Below are 21,972 nucleotides of genomic sequence, written 5' to 3'. Positions count from 1 at the left end.
AACTAGTAAAATGACGTCATCCTATATTTGTTAACCAATCACGTTATTCGTCTGCGGAAACTCTAGTGTATGAATATGAAGTATGCGGTTCTTGTTGTTTGGGATTGTGACGCTGATCGTGTAATTTGACGTGGCGACTACGTATTCTGCAAATTTATCCAGTCCGATTGCTGCAAAATTGGTGACGAAAAGTACGTAAGTGGTAAGTACTCGATTGACGAAATACAACAGCTGAGCAAAAATCGGTGAATTGTGAAAAAAGTCTACGGCGAGATCTGCAGATTTTTTCAAACATGGATGAAGAAAAATGTATGTAAATTTGGTATTTCCTACCAATCTAATTTTCAGCTGACTTTTTCCCGGGAATTTTCAGATTGTTTATAAGTTAAAGATGCGCACCCGTATTCAATGTTTTGAAGGAGATATTTATTATCAATTTCTTGTTTTGGGATTTATCACCCCGATGACACCGTTGTTAGTGAATGACATCCATTGTTTGCTCATGGAAAATCTGTAAAAAGTGCGCGCCTTATAAATCATACAAATTTTGACGGACGTAAACTCAGAAGTGCATTTTAATAATTTCTTTCCAATTTTAACCGTGAAAGTGTTTATTTAAGATATAACTCGACAGTGCACTTGTAGTTATGTAATACTTTGGCTTTTGTAAGCCTGATATGCATATACTTATGTATGTATATATATATACACTAAATTATAAAAAAAACAAAACTTTTTTAATTTGTGAATGTTATTGGAAACATTTTTCGTTTCTTTAAGACAAAACAGATTATGAATGGTAATATGAAATGTGTTTCTTGACAGAGTTCTTGATGCAATATCTGATTATTGTTGATATTCTTAAACAATAAAATGCTTTCTTTGGTGATTCTTGCTGATATGAAAGTGGTGACATTGCAGAAAAATTGATAACAGCGTTAACAAATTAATAAACTGATTGTGAAAAGTAAGTTAATTAACTAAATTACTGTTGATATACATCAGTATGTTAGATAAAAGAAACAGCCAAATCTTCTACTATGGGAATTTGAGTCCGACATCATTGTGATTAATGAAAAATATCTTTGTTTCTTCTGTTTAAATGACACTTGTTAATTAAAAAATCCAACTCTGACGCTACAATGAAAATTGTATAACCATGGAACAGGGTTGTCTCTAAAAATTGAAGTAGAAGGGAGAAATAAGAAAGTAGAAGGGGATCTGAAGGTCTAGCTTATAACTAGATTGTGTTTGAGATGCAATAATAGCCGGGTAATTACGTCACTTTAGGCGGGGGAATTCCCCGCCTCCCGGGTCTTAGAGACAACCCTGATGGAATCTTGAAGCTTTGATTCTCACTTTTCCTTATTTGATTCTCACTTTTCCTTAGATGACACAGTGTACTTATTTTCTTGAAATCCTACCGAACTTAGTAAAATCTCTATTCCTTTGCAAATTATTTGAATTGATTCTTTTTTTGTATGCTACATCATGTATTTATATTTTCAGAGATGACTGAAGTAAGTTCCTCACAAGCAGGAGATTTAGAGACAAGCTCGGGAATATCTGTTGTACACATGCCCTCGCTCAGTCAGCCCATACAAGTTCAGTCTGTCATTCATTCCAACACACCATCTGTCATTCAGACGGCGGGACCAAACGTTCAGACCATTCAGGTGGTCAGGGTAAGTACTGGAGTGTTGTCAAATCGGTTGAAAATCATATAATCGATTAATCGGCAGAATCAGTTGTCTCTTACCAACTGATGATCGGCCAATAATCAAATGGTAATTGTTATGTAAGCCAATTATAATTGATTATAAAATCTCAAATTGATTATCGAATATCGACAACCTTTCCAACTGATCATCGATTTAAAAATTGATCATGGTTACAACTCTAACGTATCGTGTCATGTCATGTGAGTTGTGGGTATTCATTAAACAAAACCTGTGACTGTCGGACTGAGAACAATCTGACAATACCCCACCCGTAACTCCATTTTATTTACTTGCACTTTCAAATTTAAAAAAAAGAGAAAGATATAAAAGTTAGCAAATATTCTGACCATTCATGGGGTCAGGGTATGTATCATATCAGGTTTCATGCAGGGCTTTAAGCAAGTTTGAAGGGAAGAGATGAATTACTCCTTTAAAATCACTTTTTTGAAACTTTGAAAAAAAATTCCTTCTGCCTCCCCTTATTCAAAGGCCAGCTAGTGGGAATCTGTTCAAAATGCTGTTTCTGGTGCCAAATCAATCAATCAAACAATTAATATCTCATGAATGAATTATTAGTGTAATATAGACAGAATTATTAATAATTTAAAAGTTGTTAAATTGCTTCTCTGTGTATGCTCAGTCAGTTTTTTATAAAATAGACTGTCATATTGGAATTTTGGGCTTTGAATCATTAACCATCATCCTTGCAACTCTGTGTTGTACAAGTTTATTGTTGATGGATATTAGTACCTCCCTGAATGTAGAAGAGATATCATATTGTGTGTAAATAAATTGGAGATTGAGGGTATTTTTGCTTGTTTGATCATGTTGATAGTGAGGTATATTTGAAAAATACTTGTTTTTATAAATGAAAGTTACATTGATAGTTAAGAAAAAAATGAATAGGAGAAATTCATGTACTGCTAAACAAGTTTGTGTACTTTGATATGAAATCATATATGAACAGAAGTATGAAACAATGTCAAGTGTATGTTTCTCTTATATTACATGTTACAATGTTTATTTGTTAAACAGGAATCTTTGTGATTTGCGTTAAATTTACAACTTGTATATTGAGTGCGGTTTTGGTAAAAGAATAAACAAGTGTTGTACAATACTGATTGTTCTGTCTTATCCTCCAGGTAGCACCAGTGGACGAGGATTTGTCAGATGATTCTGAAAATAAAAAGCGACGAGAAATGCTCTCAAGAAGACCTTCATACAGGTATGGTACTCATGAATACACAACATGTCCCGACTCATAACAGCGTAATAATTTACGCATACACTGTAATATATAAAAAAAGGTATCATATTCAATTATGATATCACAGTGCAAAAATTATCTCGCTACGAATTCAGGGTATAGGATAAGTCTGTTCATCAAAGTTAATTTCTGTTTAAATGTCACCTGCTTGTACATAAAGGATTAATTGTTGTTTTGAAAAAGAACAAAATAAATCCAAAGCCCTTTATCATGTTTCTGATTAATTTTATCATTTCTAGTTGGGTTTTTTCCTTTTGCAACATAAGAAACTGCTTTCTTTTAAAAACCAAAATACTTAGGTCACATAATATATATTATGACAGATACTAACTGGATTGTCTTTATAACTGACAAAAAAGACCATTAAACAGCTAGTCTATCTATATATGTAACTTGAATACTCACATTATGTGTATTATAAATGTTAAACAAATACTTAGAAGTTGACATTAAACTTGAATGAATTAGACTGTATAATCATCAATAGATGGCAGAATCTTACAACATGTAAAGTCAGGTGTCTTTTATGGAGTATTCCTTGACTTTCATCTCATTTTGTTTTCCAGAAAAATTTTGAATGAGCTATCTTCACCGGTTGCGGTGTCAAAAATAGAGGAAGAGTCCAACAGTAGCCAGAGTCAGGATGGAGACTCCCCCGAGGGGACCTCTAACTTGTCCGGGGTGCAGTACCAGCAAGGTAGTTGTAAGTGAACAAACTACTCACAATTACAATATTACAGTAAATTCCTTAGTAAACACCAGGATTTGATATTTTATATAGGCTGAAAATTGCAAGAAGCACACCTTGGAGAATTTTATTTTTTTGACAGATATAAACTATATGCTTTTTAATCCATTTTCTATTTTCTTTGTGTAAATGCAGAATGTACATAATGAATTCAAAGCCAACATGTTTTTCTGACATTTTCATTGATCCCTCTGTAGTTTTACCTGCGGGCACCATACAGATTTCTAACTCTGATGGAGTGGCAGTGTCCCAGGGCCTTCAGACACTGACCATGACCAACGCCAGTCCATCCACCACCTCCGCCACCGGCGCCACCATCGTTCAGTACGCACAGGGACCTGACGGACAGTTCTTCATCCCTGGTACGTTGTCCATGTTCATTTTCATGCAGCACCTGAATCAAGCCTTCAAGTTTTTGTATTGATGGTGGCAAAATTTCCTTACTACAGATTTGACATTGTAATTTTCACTATAAATGTCTTACATGAGTATATTTACAAAGGGACTAATATTATCATAACGAGTATGGGATAGTGAAATTGCACCGAGGGGACAAGATTCACGGTCTAGGATGAGGCTTGGCCGAGTCCTAGACTGTGAAATTTGTCCCCTCAGTGGAATTTTAAGAAATGATGTCTAACAACTTTCTGAAATGACATTGAAAACACTACTTTCGGTTTATCCCTCTGCATGCTTCTAATAGTGCAAATTAAAATGAGAGCATACAAAATTTTTTTTAATAAACATATAATAAATTGTAATTAATTAAGCAAAACAAATACTTAATTGATAATCTCAATTCATCTTTCTGCATTTCCCGACAGCAGACAACATTTGTTTATATGTCAAAGTGGCGTAGTAATACACAGTGTAAGACAGAAAAATCTTGCACTGGACAAACCGATCTCACACCGAACATAATGCGAGAAATTGGATGTCTCCAAGATATGCATCTAGATTTATTTTCAAACAAGATTTTAAAAAAAAACAGAAGTTGAAGTATTCTCTTGAAATGTGTTTGATATGTTATGAGACATAAATGTACCAAACCAATATTAGTAAAAAAAATTTGCGAAGATTTGCAGAAGAAAAGAGGCTGTGCTGTATTTTCAATGTTATTTATTCTTTCAGACATGTCAGGAACAGTACAAGCATACCAAATAGCAACGTCGGGGGCATTACCACAGGGGGTAGTCATGGCAACCACAGGAAGTGCCATGTCCAGTCCGCAGAATCTGTCTGAGGAAGCGTCACGAAAGAGAGAGCTACGACTACTGAAGAACAGGTCTGTGTGTTATACAAATACACTGCCACAGGGTCTGTCAGGGGCGGCGGAAATTATACCAAACACAAATACACTGCCACAGGGTCTGTCGGGGGGCGGGGGGAATTATTCAAAACACAAATAGATTTGCTACAGGGTCTGTTCTGTGGTACTTTTTTAATAAAGAAATCAGGAGCACTAGGATATGAAATTGGTTAGTCAAGTGATCTTATCCTGCGAAGCCTGAAGGGCTTTTCAGAAGATGTGATCATGTACAAACCATGTTCTTAACCTGTTGAAGTTTTCAACATTGCCGTTTATTACTTATATTTCCATTTTCTATAAGTTAACTCGCTCAGATTCATTAACATAACTGTGTATTTATGTTTTTAATTTATAATGTTATTTCAACAGTAACACTATAAGTCTGTGTTATGGTCACTGGTCTATGGGTACTGTCTACTGGTACTATATTGAAAATAGTTTAAAATGTTGGTTGCATGGTTGGTTAAAAGTCTTTATTCTGTTGCAGAGAGGCGGCTAGAGAGTGTAGGAGAAAGAAGAAGGACTACGTCAAGTGTTTGGAAAACCGTGTGGCTGTGTTAGAAAATCAAAACAAGACACTGATCGAGGAACTGAAGGCCCTGAAAGAACTCTATTGTCAAAAGGAAGGGTAGCGGCGGCCAGGGGGAGATCACTCTTCAGTCTGACAGTGCTAATGTGAACAAGGCAGATATGTCGCGTGTCCATGTTATGGCGTTATGATGCGACGACACCAGGGGAATTCGGGCCAGAGATATAGTCTGTATTTTTGTACTGAGGGAAAGAGAGGCCAAAAGAAGCATTACATTCATCATGCGTACATATTTCTTCAAGATTCTTCACTGGGGTTTTTAGAATGCAAGATAAAAATGCATTTAATACATATATGTATACATCTGCCTTCATTTTTATCAGAATATTTCATTTTTTTAAATAATTTGTATTGAGTATGATGTACTGAATGCAAGGTTTAAATATTGCCCATTAACAGAAGGTATTCGGGTTGAAAGATCTCGTATTTTGCATGCTGATACTTTAGACAACTTTTCTCTCATTTCCTGTCAAGATTACGGTACTTTCTTGCTCTGATCTGTTGGTCTGTTAAAAGATATTCAGAGTAAATTAAGATGTTTAAATGTGATTTATTTTTAAAAGTTCGCATAATAGAAAAAGAATTGTTAAAGACTTTGCCCAGTAGCTTGGGTGAGAGAAAAGTTGTGTAAAGCATTTTCAGTACTCATTTTCCCCTCAAAAAGAGACATGTTTAATTCATGTGCAGCTTTAAATGATGTTATTGTTGCGATTTGCTCAGATGTTTTTTCCTGTTTAATGCTTATAGATATTATTCTCCTGCCAATTTTGGATAGTTCAGTGATGTTTGCCTTACTAGTTTATTTTTATTTGGAAGGAATATGATTTAATTTTAGACAATGCATCCCCATGTAATTCTGTTCTTTTCACACCCTACCTTTAAATATTGGAGAATTTTTTTTAAATGTTACTTTGATTCTTTGAATGCATGACAGGCCTTTTGATTTTTTACTGAGGAAAAAAATATTTGATGCATTTTTCATATGCTTCTAGGAAAGAAAACTATTTAGAAATCACTTGGTTTATTCAGTTGGAGTTTTAGTTGTTTCTGTCTGCTTTTAATGAAGGGGAAAAAGATGAATTTGATTTCATTGCTTACTTCCCCCATCAGACCTTCTGTCCTCTCAGCACTTACTGATGCTTGAACAAACCTGCCTTGGTTGACTAAAGAGCAAATTTTAGATCAATATCTGTCAAGCATACAACATTTTGTTGGTGACAACTAATAACAGTCTTAAGTTTTGTTGTCTTAGGTTCATGTTGTTTTTGTTATGCAATGTGTAATTGCACCATTGTTAGAATTTCATTTATTATTATATATATAAAGATGAATATAAAATGTATTGTAATAAGTGCAACCGTAAATGCATTTCCCACCTCAATCAAATCCCTAAATATCCCAGCTCACTTTTGATGAGGAAATAAGTTGGCAATTGTATTGTGAAGTGCATTAAATCTGGTATTGATGTTACTGACTCCTACAATGTGATAGAGAAGACCAGAGTAGCTTACTAATATAATGTTTCAATTAGTGGTTGCTTTGATTCACTGCATAAAATTTTTCTCTTTACTCGTCTTTTACTTCACAATGAAATGTCTGGGCAGAAGATTTAATTTGTATATATTTAGGAAGAGAATTTTACAGGTGACAATGAACCTTAGTTTGAGTTCGTAGCCATGAGATTTGTAGAGTTTTTATTTGTATTCTGTTGTGTCATAAAAAAAGGAACACTTGATGTTTTCTTTACATGTTTCAAAACCCTAAACATTTTGATATCTAGATACAAGTCGGTAAGAAAAGGTAGCTCTCATTTTTAAGAGGCATTGGAAACCAAATGTGAGTGGGGAATTTTTAGTCAGAATGCAGTGTCGGATGTGACTCTGTTGAATACATATTTTTGTGTGTTTAGATATCTTGGATGAAACTTTGTCCATTGATATTGTTATGTATGTTATGAAGAGAATCACTTGATATTTTAATAAAATACGTCAACAAAATTTTAAAATGCTTTTGTTTTGTTTTTAGTAAGATATGAATGTTCATGTTTCAAAGCTAAATATATTTGGATTTTTTTTTAAAGAAATAAACTCAATGTCTACCCAAATTATACAACTATAAGCTGGGTTTAGACAGTTTACGCTGGATTATAAAAACGTAAATTGCTCCAGCCCAGGTTATACAAGTATAACTAGGGTAGAGTCCATTCCTAATAATTTAGTTTTCTGTAATTTACCGTACAAATTGAGTGCGCTTTACTAAAAAAAAAATGATATAAATCTGTTCAAAATTCAAACGTAACATCAAGCGGATTAGTACGTTATTGACGTTAGCGCACTTTGAAGTGTCTTGTGACTTGCAACCCAGGTTTAATATAAAAATTGAACTTAATTTTTTTATCCAATCAAATGCCACGTTACAAGTAATGGATAAATAACGAGATGGTGTTGAATAGTTTAGAGAAAACATTCCCTCCGAGGGCCGAAGGCCCGAGGAGGGGATGTTTTCTCTAAACTGTTCAACATTATCGAGTTATTTATCTTACTTAAAAAAATTCCCCCATTTGAGCCTCTAAGAAGCATTGACCCATTCATATATCCAACTGTAATGTCATACAAAAGTATAATTCTAGCAATACCATACACAATAGCCTTACCAAACACACCATTTTAATCATGGACAAGTGAACAGGTGCGCATGTTATAGAAAACCATACCGCTGTACTGAGCAGACATAGATTTAGAAGATGAATTTTTTAACGCAAAGTACACACTTGTACAATGTATATATAGAGATCCACAGTTCCTGGAAAGACATGGATACCGTTTGAATGATATTTTAAACTTGCAAGGAGAAAGGAAAAATCAGAATTTTGACGTCAATTAACAGACGATGATTTATCTAAAAAAAAATTGATAGAAGTCTTATGAAGTCATAGTGCGACAATATTTCCCATATTGTGAAACCAATTAGAAGGAGTGATATGGTTCAAGGTTAAAAGAGGAAGTCTAAAAGTTTATGAAAGTGATTTATATGTGATACCGAATCTATCAAAATTAAGAAAAGGAGATATTTCTGCAAAAAATTTATTCGTGGCTTATCGGATATACATTTATGGATGACAAAATTCTGTTTTATAAATTTGGATTTATGTTGGAAATACACGTTTCAACATTTTTTCAGTTTTCTTTGTTTAATGCCCTGTTGGATATTTGAATATCCAACTGATTGACGGTTGGATATTAAAAATATCCAACTCCTATCAGTTGGATATTTATATATCCAACAACTGATGATTGAATAGTGAAAATAACGTTGACTAAATACAATGGGTGACGTCATAGAAGTTTTTTAACCAGAATTAGATTATTACCAAATAATATTATATGACCCAAAACATAACATTACAATCTATAGTGTAGATCTGATGGTGGGTTTGTTGACCACCCAGCCTCCTTAATTTCCACTTCGTCGTTCAGACATTAACATGTAGTAAATAAGAGTTACAGTTCTTGATCTGGTAGTAAGAGTTGCTTTTATATATGTACATGGTATAGATCAACTGGAAAATAAGTGACCTGGAACGTTTTGTGCGGGTCCAGAAATTTTCCCATGGGTGGTCCTGAGGAAAAATTTTGTTAGCATGGGGGTACACGGCCTATATCCGGTATGTTACTAAGTTTGTGTGATGGGTGGATTTCCTTGACAATCTGATTAAAATACAGATTCTTAAGCACACAGATCAGAAAGATCAGAATCTCTCTGCGCCATGCGCTTATGTAGATATCTGTATTTTATTCAGATTCGAAGAAGAGGGTTTTAACCCCCCCATTCTAAGTTCTGAAGTTGAACTTGCCGCCCAATTTTACCTTTTCTCAATAATCTCCCTGAAGATTAGACAATGACCGTTCCTATAAAATCCCTATTTAGTAGAATATGGATACTTCGACGCCATATCGTTTTCTAATCGGAAATGGTAAAATGCGTTGCCGCCATCGCTCGGCGGCGACTGACGTTCCAGTAACACTGACTGGCATATCCGGTGATGCCGGTTTATGGTAAGTCATATTAATAAGGATGGTCCGTTTTATGATTATGTGATAACAAAATCAAAGAAAACAACAGTTAAAAGAAAAAAAACAACAATAACACACACCCCTAAAGACAATAACATAGACAGAAACAATAAGTCAATAACCAGGACGAAAACAACATAGACAACAACAAAAACAGAAACATTGGTTAAACAGACATTAAAAAAAGAACAAACAAACCCCCCCCCCCCCCAAAAAAAAAAAACAATAGCACAGACAACAACAAAAACAGTGAGACATTAAAAACAAAGAAAACAATAGCACAGACAACAACAACAACAAAGACAGCGAGACAATAAAGTCAACATCCATAACAAGGTAAACAACAAAGACAACCAGTCAACAAAAACAACAAATACAAACGACCGTATTGACATGAACGATTGAGATGCACCAGCTCTTCATTTATTAAACCTGCTGTTTATTTAGTGGATGTATAGCGGAAACTGATATACATGTGTACGCGTTAAATTAACTTCCGGAGGAAAGAAAATCGGAATAAGTCATACTTGTAATAATATAACTTCCCTTTAATAATCCTCACTGTTCGATGTTTATTGCATTTGTTCTATACCCATTAAACAAGAGGCATGTGGCTATTCGGACCCTATCATGAAAGTGTGAAACGGGTGAAAGATGTTGACAATGATGGATTATGGAAAATGTCAAAAACCCAGCAAAACAAATCCTAGATGTACGTAGAAATATGAATATTAAACTAATCCAATTCACAAAAATTAACAGTGAAAATTAATTGTGAAAGAACTGGACGGTTAAGTCCATTTTTGAATTACCTGTATAGATAATCTCCTTAAAAAGGATCTGTTTAAAGATAAATAATTTAATTTCACACTTAAGATATTTAGACCTTTGCTTAACCTAATGATACATTATTGCCAAAAAATCATACCTAAAATTTTAAGGTAGATATTATTTATAGTATTCAGCCACCGTAGGCTTATTGGATCAATTGTGTGTATCATGTGTGACTCTCTGCAAAGTAAACCTGATTGTCAGTTTGCAATTGAAGATTTAACAAATGACATCAAAATAATGTATGGAAATAATGGAATCGTGGCATACCAGGATTTGAGTAGTTTCTGTTTAAAAAGACACAAGATTTTAAACACAAAGTGGCCTAGTTTCTGACCGCCATTGTTCTGAGCATTGATTAAGCTGTATTTGGATTAAGTTTTCCCCAGGTTTTGCTGCTGTATAGTTAGCGTGCATGAACCATACACTAAACTTATATGTTCTGTCATGGAATAGGTACATATCTACACCTCAGATCAAACGATCAATGAATTTAAAATCAGACAACTCCACATGTATGAGCACGACTATATGCAAACATGCCCATGTTAAATAAATACAAAATTAAGGGAAGGAGGGGGGAGGGCATGCAAGAGAACGGTGATTGGGAAATGCTCTCACCAGTTAAAGGCTCGCAGTGACCTAGCACATTGTCGCAGATATCACCGTGTAGAAACCTGAAGGGGACTCCAAGCATTTGACTTGCAAAAATTGCAAAAATCAAGATGGCGAACTTTGTGGGACGATGGGAAGACACTGGCGATAAGAAAAACTTTGAAGAATTTGCTACCGCTATGGGTAAGAAAATTTCGTTATCGAAAGTAAAATGGTAATTAACAGATAAATTATATAAAAGACCCTATAAAATGCAGGTATTTTCTTTATCTCCTACGTTGTTAAAAGTAACTGCTGAAAGAGCATAATATCAAGTGACAAAATAAAAAAAATGTAAGACGCGTCTAAGATATTCTTCTTTAATTCACAATTTGGTCAAAAGATATACTTTCTATAATGCAAGTGTAGGGCGTAAGGGATAATAATTACATAAATGGTACATACTTGCTTCTGCAATGAACTATATAAAACCACAAAAATGATAATTCCACTTTTAACTTTTGTAATGTTAATTTTCTAAACTTCGAGGTAGGTCTGCCTTAAAATCAAGTTCTTTGATCCGCTCACGTATAGATCGCTACCGCGGATCTGCTCACGTATAGATTGCTACTACCTTCTAGTATCTACTCACGTAAATCGTTCATACATTTACCAATCCACTCACGTAGATAACTGCATGTACAATTTCATGTAATCTGCTCACGTAGATAGATAGCTACTACGAATCTGCTCACGAAGATAACTACATGTACTATCAATCTGCTCACGTAGATATAAAGCTACTACCAATCTGCTCACGTAGATAGCTACTACAATCCACTCACGTAGATAGCTACTATGAATCTGCTCACGGAGATAGCTACTATGAATCTGCTCACTTAGATTGCTACTACCAATCCACTCACGTAGATAGCTACTATGAATCTGCTCACTTAGATAGCTACTACCAATCCACTCACTTAGATAGCTACTACCAATCAACTCACGTAGATAGCTACTACCAATCTGCTCACATAGATTTCTACTTACACTCACGTAAAACACTTATGAATCTGCTGTTGGGAATGATTTTTAATGATTTACTTAACGTACACGTAGCTTTTTGTGATCCATTAATTTTGCAACGATATTATTCTTCAAAGTAACTCTATTTTTCTGCAATGAACTAGTAGATCACCATTAGCCCTTCTCCCCAATCCCCCCCCCTCTCTCTCTCTCTCTGTGAAATAATGTTTACTTTTTCTGTTTGGAAGGTTTGCCGGCAGACATCTTGGAGAAATACCGGGCGACCAAACACACCATTCAATACGGCATCAATGGCAACACATGGACCATGAACCTCTCCAGCACCTTCTTTCCTGGAAAAGAGAAAGTCTACACTTTTGAAATCGGGAAAGAGATGAATGATACTGGTTTAGATGGCAACCCCATTAAAGTGAGTTTGTTTAATTAAGCCTGTCGTTTTTGTACAGTGAATCTCGCGAATCTGCAACCCAGTTGGCATAGTGACGTTACCATGACGTATGTTATAAACATAGGACCAAGATGTTGTTATTCATGAGGTGTATTCGTTTGGTCGATTGAAGAGCTGCAAGAACAATCCTCATTTGCTCGTTTGGAGTGTGGGCACTCTGGATGCTAGATACTACTTATTTATGTCGACATGCAGCTTATTTATGTTGACATGCAAGATGAATATACTGACATGCAATTTATTTATGTCAACATGCAACATGGTTATGTTCACATGCTTCTTATTTATGTCAACATGCAACTAGTTTAGACAACTATCTTGCATGTCAACATATTTATCTAGCATGTCGACATATTTGACCGAAAAATAACTTGCACACAAGGGGCAAGTATGCCACCATACATAAGTTAATATATATGATTTTATTTTACCATGGATACAGTCTGTGGTAACTGTGGTGAGTGACAACGAAATCTCTGAGGACATGAAGGTAAAGATGGGCGACTCATGGAAGGACTATAAGGTCTCCAGGAAGGTGGACGGGGACACAATGACCACGGTATAATGTCTATTAACTGATCGATATATCAATCATTGAATTAATTGATTGATTTCTTCAAGATGTCATTGTCATTGTCATTGTCAGATGAAGGAGATCAATAAAAAAGTCTAGCAAAACATTCGATTGATCATTTATCTTATTAATTTATTTACTGATTTAATTAAACTGGGGCTTAATTACAAGTATCAATGTGTTAGTCACAGACAATTTGATATTGTATAAATAAATGTAAAAGCAGATAGTACAACGGGTAAGATAACGCGAGCTTATTTCATTAAGAGTTTGATACCTAGAAAGTTTTTTCTGCAATTTTTATTTTCAAAATAGTTTGATGCATATCATATTAGCAGATGCATTATATCAGCGTAAAGCAAATAATTAACACTTATAATTGTTCGTTTATCTTGAAGAAATTCTGTTATACTTTTGCATTTTTTAAAAAAAATCTTTTATTGTTTTCACTTCCGTTTTTCTTGCAGACGGTATCAGCTTTTGGAAAAACTATGAGCAGCAAACAGAGAAAGTTGAAATAAATGTCGTGTAGCAGTTCATCTAGTTCTGCCATCGACCGAAGGAAATATTAAGAGAGGTGGATGGTCGTGGCCATTTCCAAGCTATATAATTACCTCCTTGACTTGGAGAGCTCTGCATGTATAAAGATATAAAAATATGCTTAAAATTCAAAGCATGGATAATTTGTTGACCATTCAGTTTCTTTAAATACGATCGCCATATTGGTTTTGAACAATTAAATAATGTCATACACACCAACTCCTCATCTCCAGTTTTCTAAATTCCCTAGCAGTTATGTATAATCAATTATTATCAATAGAAATATGCAATTGTTGTTGGTTTGGTTTTTTTTGTTTTGTTTTCTTCTTTGTAACAATCTGCTTAAAGGGGCATGGTCACGATTTTGGTCAAAACTTATTTTTCCGATTTTAATATTTACAATGAATGATAAAGGCATTTTTAATAGGCAACCAAAATTTGATTGTCATTTGTTGAGTAATAAGCGAGTAACAGAGCTTGAAATTCTTCGCTATGTAAACAAACCGTTTGTTTACATTATGAACGTTGAAGTAAAAATTTCAGTTTTAAACCTAAAACGAATGTTTTAAACGTTGGTAACTGTTTATCTATGCTAAAATTAATAAAAAGATAGACAAATAAGCTGGAAAAAGATTTTTAATGGTATATTGAACCCTATGTAAACAAAAACAGGGCACGAGCCTTGTTTACATGACAAAGAATTGTGGGCCCTGTATCAAATTTTATTTGATCATTAGAAATGCATTTCTAAAGCATTGTAAATAATAAAAACCTTAACATAGAATTTGACCAAAATCGTGACCATGCCCCCTTAAAACCACCCTTACAATCGAGTGTAAAAAGGAATGGGTGGTTCTAATCAAACCGGTGTTTGTTACAGTACTTTAGCTATGGGAAATTTTGAATATGCTGTCAAGACTTATAGATAAAACAGTGCTGCTTTTTCCAATAGAAGTCGTAAATATTTTCAGTCTCGGGAAATAATCTTTAACGAATAAAATAAATTATATAAAACAAATAATTCACAAATTTTGATTTTCTTAATTATATTTCATCGGCATTAATTGTAATATTGAACAGTTAGTAATTAATCGGCATTTATTCATTGGTTATAACTCATAAATTTTTTGTTTAACGTTTAATATATATTCAGAATTGACTAGCTCGAGGTCTTTTCTGCACGTTTTTCACATGGGTATAAATTGTACGGAAAAAATCAAAATACATTGTATTTGAAAGCAGTCACATTAAGCAAACTTTATTAGAACCATTTTTAAACAAGACCTTGGATTTTAAGAAGGGCGAAGCTATCTATTTCTTGCGTCAAAACAAGTTAAAAATGACACGGTTTCAAGCGAAATATGCACCGATTGCGTAGTCTTAGCTCAAAAACCAGACAAATCTTGTTGATTTCAAAAAATCATGGCTGAGTGGCCGGCAATGAAATAGACAGGCCTACGTCACATTGCTGTTTGACACAACTACCCAAAGTCCAAGCTCTTGTTAAAATGGTCCTAACTTAGTTTATGACCCAAAACATGACATTACAAACTATAGTGTGGATCTGATGGTTGGTATGTTGACCACCCAGCCTCCTTAATTTCCACCCTCGTCGTTCGAACATTTTTAACACGTATCATATAAGAGTTACAGTTCTTGATCTGATTGTAAGAGTTGCTTTTATACTTGTACATGGTATAGATCACCTGAAAAATAAGTGACCTGGAACGTTTTGTGCGGGTCTAGAAATTTTCCCATGGGAAGTCCCAGAGGATAATTCTGTTATCCACGGGGTTAAACGGCCTATTTCCGGTACATTTTTGTGTTGAGTTTGGATTTTTTAGACCCATCCTCCTCCTGCATGAGTCCCTCTTAGATCTGTGTGGCTCTGGAATTGGAACCCTATAACTTACCTGACATAATATATATAATGTAATATTTCTAGCTTTAATTATATTTATCATTAATGTGTTTTATGTATGAATTCTACAGACGACATCTTAACACACGGAAACTTATCGATTTGACCGTTTGTTATACTTCCAATGTATCTTAAATTTACTTTAGGACAAGCAGTATTAAGTGTGTTATATACTTTGTAGCTTTATTGTTATACATCCTTAGATAAAAGTGTTCATTGTTAATGCGTATATTTACTCTAAATAATATCAATGTACATTTTACGCAATTGCACACACCCTACCAGGTACATCCAATGCACCTGCAGGTGTGGATCATGAAAGAGCCTTTGCAGAGGTTCATACATGTATCTCTTAAGAACATTGGTAAACTATGAAATAAAGATTTGTATTTTAAAAAGTCTAACGACAATATTGATTTTTATATACTCATTTGTTGTGTTATTATAGTGGCATACTTCTGCGCCCTACATGCAAGATAAATTATGTCAACATTAAAGATGATTATGTCAACATGCAAGATAATTATGTATAAATGCATTCATTTATTTTGATCTCAACACCATCGTACAATGGTAAACAGATATTATAATGATACAACATGCTGTATTTCTTATTGATTAACAACGCATGTAAGAGAGAGAGAGAGAGAGAGAGAGAGAGAGAGAGAGAGAGAGAGAGAGAGAGAGAGAGAGAGAGAGAGAGAGAGAGAATAAAACATGTACAAGATCAACTCTGACTCGTTAATACAAATGTGAAGTATGGGGGTTCTAATCATAGATAATTATGTTGACATGCAAGTTACAATCTTTTTAATGATTTTTTTTTTGGTAAAATGACTTTACTAATGCCAGTTTCTGATATCATAGATGCAAGATGCAGGATAATTATGACACCCTGCGACTTATTTATGTTGGCATGCAACTTATCTATGTGAACATGCAAGTTAATTATGGTAACATGTGCATGCAAGATTTGATGTCAACATGCGAGATAATTATGTTAACATGCAAGCAGTTTAAGTCAACATAAATGCATAAATGGATAAATGCTTATAGCAAAAACCGATATACGCGTTAAGATAACTTTCAGAGGAAAGAAAATCGAATGATTCATACTTTTAATATAACTTCCCTTTAATGATGTTTGCTGCATTTGTCCTTCAAGCCATTAAACAAAAGATATGTGAAAGATGTTGACAATGATGGATAATGGAAAATGTCAAAAACCCAGCAAAACAAAACCTAGCTGTACAGAGAAATATGAATTTTAAACTAATCCAATTCACAAAAATTAGCAGTGAAAATTACATGTGAAAGAACTGGACGGTTATGTCCATTTATGGATAACCTGTATGGATAATCTCCTTAAGAAAAAAAGGATCTGTTTAAAGATTAATAATTTGATTTCACAGTTAAAATATTTAGACTTTTCCTTTACTTAATGATACATTATTGCCATATAATCATGCCTAAAATGTTTTTGTAGATAGCGCTACCAGTATTCAGCAACCTTAAGCTTTTTGTATCAATTGTATGTATCATGTGTGACTACTGGTAATTACACCTGAATGTCATTTTGCAAATCAAAATTTAACAAGTGACATCAAAACGTATGGAAATAATGGAATCGTGGTTAGTGGTTTCCGTTTAAAAAGACACAAGATTTTAATCAAAAACTTTAACGAAAAAAATCGTCCGTCAGATTGGACTAGTTTCTGACCGCCATTGTTCTGAGCATTGATTTAGCTGTATCTGGATTAAATTTTTTCCAGCTTTTGCCGCTGTATAGTGGGCATGAACCATACACTAGACTTATATATGGAATAGGTATATATCTACACCTCAAACGATCAATGAATTTAAATACAGACAACTCCACACGTATGAGCACGACTATATGCAAACATGCCCATGTTAAATGAATACAAAATTAAGGAAAGGAGGGGGGGGGGGCATGCAAGAGGACGGTGATTGGGAAATGCTCTCACCAGTTAAAGGCCCACAGTGACCTAGCACATTGTCGCAGATATCACCGTGTAGAAACCTGAAGGGGACTCCGAGCATTTGACTTGCAGACGAAAATTGCAAAAATCAAGATGGCTAACTTTGTGGGACGATGGGAAGACACCGGCGAAAGGGAGAACTTTGACGAATTTGCCACCGCCATGAGTAAGAAAATTATGAATGTAAACTTTCGTTATTTAAAGTAAAACGGTTATTGAGAAATACATCATAAAGAGAGAGAAGCTATTAAACCAATGCAGGGAAATCTTTATCTCCTACGCTGTTTAAAGTAACTGCTTAAAAAGTGAGGTATCAAGTAACAAAATAAAACTAAATGTAAGACGCGTTTAAAAAATCTTCTTTAGTTTACATTTTGGTCAAAAGTTGTATGTACTTTCTATAATACAAGGGCATGACCTAAGGGACAACAATTACATAAAAGATACATACTTACTTCTGCAATGAACTTTATAAAACCACAAAAATTATGATTCCACTTACAACTTTGGCAATGTTTATTTTCTAAACTTCGAAGTCAGTCTGCCTAAAATCAGGTATTTGGATCCGCTCACGTATAGATCGCTACCGCGGATCCGGTATAGATTGCTACTACCTACTACTAACGTTAATTGTTTTAACATCTACCAATCCCCTTACGTAGGACTGTTACCACTCCACCCACGTAGATAACTACTACCAATCTGCTCACATAGATAGCTACTAAAAAATCTGCTCACGTCGATAACTACTACCAATCTGCTCAAGTAGATATATAGCTAATACCAATCTGCTCACGGGATAGCTAATAAAAATCTGCTCACATAGAAAGCTACTACCAATACACGCACGCAGATAACTACTTCAAATCTGCTCACTTAGTTTGATTACCAATCCACGTATATCGCTATTATCAATCTGCTGAGGAATTGTTGGAAGTGATTTACTGATGGTTTACTTTACGTACATATGCATTTGTGATTCATGAATTTTGCAACGATATAATCTTTCATAGTAACTTTGTGTTTCTGCGATGTACCAGTAGATCAATAAAAAGAGCTCTCTCTCTCTCTCTCTCTCTCTCTCTCTCTCTCTCTCTCTCTCTCTCTCTTCTCTCTCTCTCTCTCTCTCTCTCTCTGTTAATTGTTTACTAATCTCTGTGTTTGGAAGATTTGCCGGCAGACATGTTGGAGAAATACCGGGCGACCAAACAAACAATTCAGTACGGCATCAATGGCAACACATGGACCATGAATCCCTCTAGCACTCTCTTTCCTGGAAAGGAGAAAGTCTACACTTTCGAAATCGGGAAAGAAGTGAATGATACTGGTTTAGATGGCAATCCCATTAAAGTGAGTTTCTTTGATTAAGTCTGTCGCGATTTTGTTCAATGAGTCTTGCCAATCCGCAATCCAGTTGGCATAATGACGTCACCATGACGTTGGTTATAAACATAAGACCAAGATATTTTTATTCCATAGGTGTAATCGTTTGGTCCACTGGAGAACTGCAAGAGTAATTCTTATTTGCTCGCTTGCAGTATAAAGATCTCCGGTAGATCTCTAGCGTTTAATTTCTAAATAGCAAGTAGACGCTGGAGATATCCTGGACCAGTTCTGAAGGTAGCAGACGAATACACTTCATGGAATGAAAAAGTAGTTACGTATTTTACTATTCAATAAATATAATAGAAGGCATCCTGTATTATTTGTCAAAGCTCGGCAACTAGCTTTTGCATAATGCATACACAATTTAGTTTACTATATAATAAGTAAATATATGTTGATTTTTTTATTTACCATGGATACAGTTTGTGATAACGGTGGTTAGTGACAACGAAATCTCTGAGGACCTGAAGGTAAAGATGGGCGACCCATGGAAGGACTATAAGGTCTCCAGGAAGGTGGACGGGGACACAATGACCACGGTATACTGTCTAATAACCGATAGATCGATTATTGAATTGATTGATTGATTCAAGGTGAAGGGGATCAATAACAGAGTAAAAATCTAACAAAACAATCGATCGATCCTTGAATTGTTTTAGTTTTTGATTGACTTAATAAAACTGGAGCTTAATTACAAGAATCAAGGTATTAGTCTCAGACAATTTGATATCGCATACTGTAAAAGCAGATAGTACTACTGGAAAGATAACACAAGCTTCTTTCATTAAGAGTTTGATGCCTTGAAAAGTTTGTATTGCAATTTTAATTTAAAAATTCGTTTCATGCATATCATACCAGCATACGTATTAATACCAGACACTAAATAAAAACTTTTAAATGAATCTTTTTATACATAGCAGTGGTTTTTTCCTATCTTTTATTGATTTCACTTCCTTTCTTTATGCAGACTTTATCAGCCTTTGGAAAAACTATGATCAGCAAACAGAGAAGATTGAAATAAATGTCGTGTAACAGTTCATCTCGATCTGCCATCGACAGAAGGAAATATTAAGAGAGGTGGATGGTCGTGGCCATTTCCAAGCTATAATTACCTCATTTACATGGAGAGCTCTGCATGTATAAAGATACAGGAAAATGCTTAAAATTTAAAGCTGAAATATTGGAAAGTTAGAGACAGATGTAATGGTTAATTTGTTGACCATCCGGCCTCCATATTGGTTTTGAACAATTAATTAGTGTCATACACACCAACTCCTCAGTTTTCTAAAATCCAGTTTTATATATTATGTATAATCAATTAATTATCAATAGAAATATGCAATTTTTTTTTGTGTTTTCTTTGTAACAATCTGCTTAAAACCACCCTTACAATCGTGTGTAAGAATAAATGGGTGGTTTTAATCAAACTGGTGTTTGTTACAGTACTTTAGCTATTGTAAATATTTTCAGTATCGGGAAATGATCTTTCATTAACAAAATTTACATATAATCATTAATTCACAAATATTTTGATTTTCCTAATTATATTTCATTGACATTAACTGAAATAATGAGCAGTTTGTGATTGATAAGCATTCATTTATTGGTTGTAAGTCATAAGTTCTTAATAAAACGTTTAATGAGTCTTGACAATATACATTCAGAATTGTCTAGCTCGAGGACTTTTCTGCAAGTCTAACATATGATTTTGAATTGTAAGGTAAAAATCAAAATACATTGTATTTGAAAGCAAACTCGTTTCCATTTCATTTTTCTATACACTGATCAATACGATAGAAAATAGGGAGAGGGCTAAAATAGGCTGTGCCTGCTGCCTAATCCCATTCAATATATTACACTGAATAAAATGTTGTTTAAATAAAAAAAAATACTGTAGAAAGTATCAATCGGAACTTCTCGGACCTCTCCGACAGAGCTCGGAAAAACCTCGAGAATTGTCGGGCCTTTCCGGCAGAGCTCGGATAAAAGCTCGAACTGCCGGGCCTTTCCGGCAGAGCAGTGTTTACGGCGCTCTGTTGGAAAGGCCCGAGAGGTTGTGATTGTATATGAAAATGTCTTTAATGGCCGAAAAAAAAATCAGGCAACTCTGTCCCAGCAGCCTACAGTTACATTCAGATTTGATCAATTAACAAGTTTGCTGTCGGAGGAGGTATAGTTTATTTTTTTTATACTTGGTTCAGCTGTGAAGTAAAGATATGACAACTCGAACACAACTAATTTCTTTTGACAATGAAGGACAGCAAAAAGATAGGGCTGATTCTCCGAATGCCTACTGCCCAATGATCATTATTCAATTATACTGGGCAATATGGGGCCTTCTAAAGGGGCACAGGTAAACTTTACCCGTGTTTCCTTGAATAAAAAATAATATAACAGTTTGTAATTTTTGTTAAATTTTGAATGTCTTTTTAATTAAAATTGTTGCATAAATAAAAAGAAAACATTGAATCAATTTTAATATATTTATTTGAGTTATTAGCACTACATACACTTTAAAACAATAAAATAATGTTTTAAAATTGCATAACATTTTATATACAGTTTTCTTTTTATTTTGACACATAGCATTATTTCATAACAAACTCATAAAAACATGGTTGTCTAAAACATAAATAACAATTCAAAATGACATTAAGTTTTAAAAAGTATAATTCATACCAGTATATATACAATATTTACACATGATTTGAACATATTTTATTGTATACATATATAAAAGATATGTGCAGATTTCTTATTTTCGTATATATCACTTATTTTTATTTATCGTAATAATAATTCTATATCATGCAATAACAGTTGTAAGTTTTGCATAATTTTTCTAATTAATGGTAAAGACCTAGTAAGTTGTTAGAACTTGTGTCCTAACCATTTGTATATGTATCTTTTATATATGTATA

The 21,972-nt window shown here is 34.2% G+C and overlaps 2 protein-coding genes across 7 annotated transcripts; both read left to right on the top strand.

Moving 5' to 3' along the window:
* The first annotated feature begins 60 nt into the window (after positions 1–60).
* On the top strand, positions 61–7,639 carry LOC105342835 (cAMP-responsive element modulator). Of its 3 annotated transcripts, none has more exons than XM_011449890.4 (7): positions 61–202; positions 1,510–1,685; positions 2,864–2,946; positions 3,555–3,691; positions 3,934–4,098; positions 4,868–5,021; positions 5,533–7,639. In XM_011449890.4, the coding sequence occupies exons 2-7, from the start codon at positions 1,512–1,514 to the stop codon at positions 5,675–5,677; spliced, it is 858 nt and encodes a 285-aa protein (XP_011448192.1). In that variant the 5' UTR covers positions 61–202; positions 1,510–1,511; the 3' UTR covers positions 5,678–7,639. The 3 variants fall into 3 exon arrangements, with proteins under 3 accessions (XP_011448192.1, XP_065929925.1, XP_011448200.1); XM_066073853.1 differs by having other exon boundaries at positions 150–309; positions 3,555–3,685; XM_011449898.4 differs by having other exon boundaries at positions 150–309.
* Positions 7,640–10,270: 2,631 nt separating this feature from the next.
* LOC105342825 (fatty acid-binding protein) lies at positions 10,271–20,453 on the top strand. Of its 4 annotated transcripts, none has more exons than XM_034462531.2 (4): positions 10,271–10,419; positions 12,407–12,588; positions 13,070–13,186; positions 13,669–14,315. In XM_034462531.2, the coding sequence occupies exons 1-4, from the start codon at positions 10,362–10,364 to the stop codon at positions 13,720–13,722; spliced, it is 411 nt and encodes a 136-aa protein (XP_034318422.2). In that variant the 5' UTR covers positions 10,271–10,361; the 3' UTR covers positions 13,723–14,315. The 4 variants fall into 4 exon arrangements, with proteins under 4 accessions (XP_034318422.2, XP_065929922.1, XP_034318420.2 ...); XM_066073850.1 differs by lacking the exons at positions 10,271–10,419; positions 13,669–14,315 and adding exons at positions 11,108–11,336; positions 20,019–20,422; XM_034462529.2 differs by lacking the exon at positions 10,271–10,419 and adding an exon at positions 11,115–11,336.
* Positions 20,454–21,972: the final 1,519 nt, after the last annotated feature.

This window comes from Magallana gigas, chromosome 10 (genome assembly GCF_963853765.1).
Source record: "Magallana gigas chromosome 10, xbMagGiga1.1, whole genome shotgun sequence".
In the NCBI taxonomy this organism is placed as follows: domain Eukaryota; kingdom Metazoa; phylum Mollusca; class Bivalvia; order Ostreida; family Ostreidae; genus Magallana; species Magallana gigas.
The sequence above is the reverse complement of the archived record's forward strand: the minus strand, read 5'-3'. Positions and strand labels throughout refer to the sequence as shown.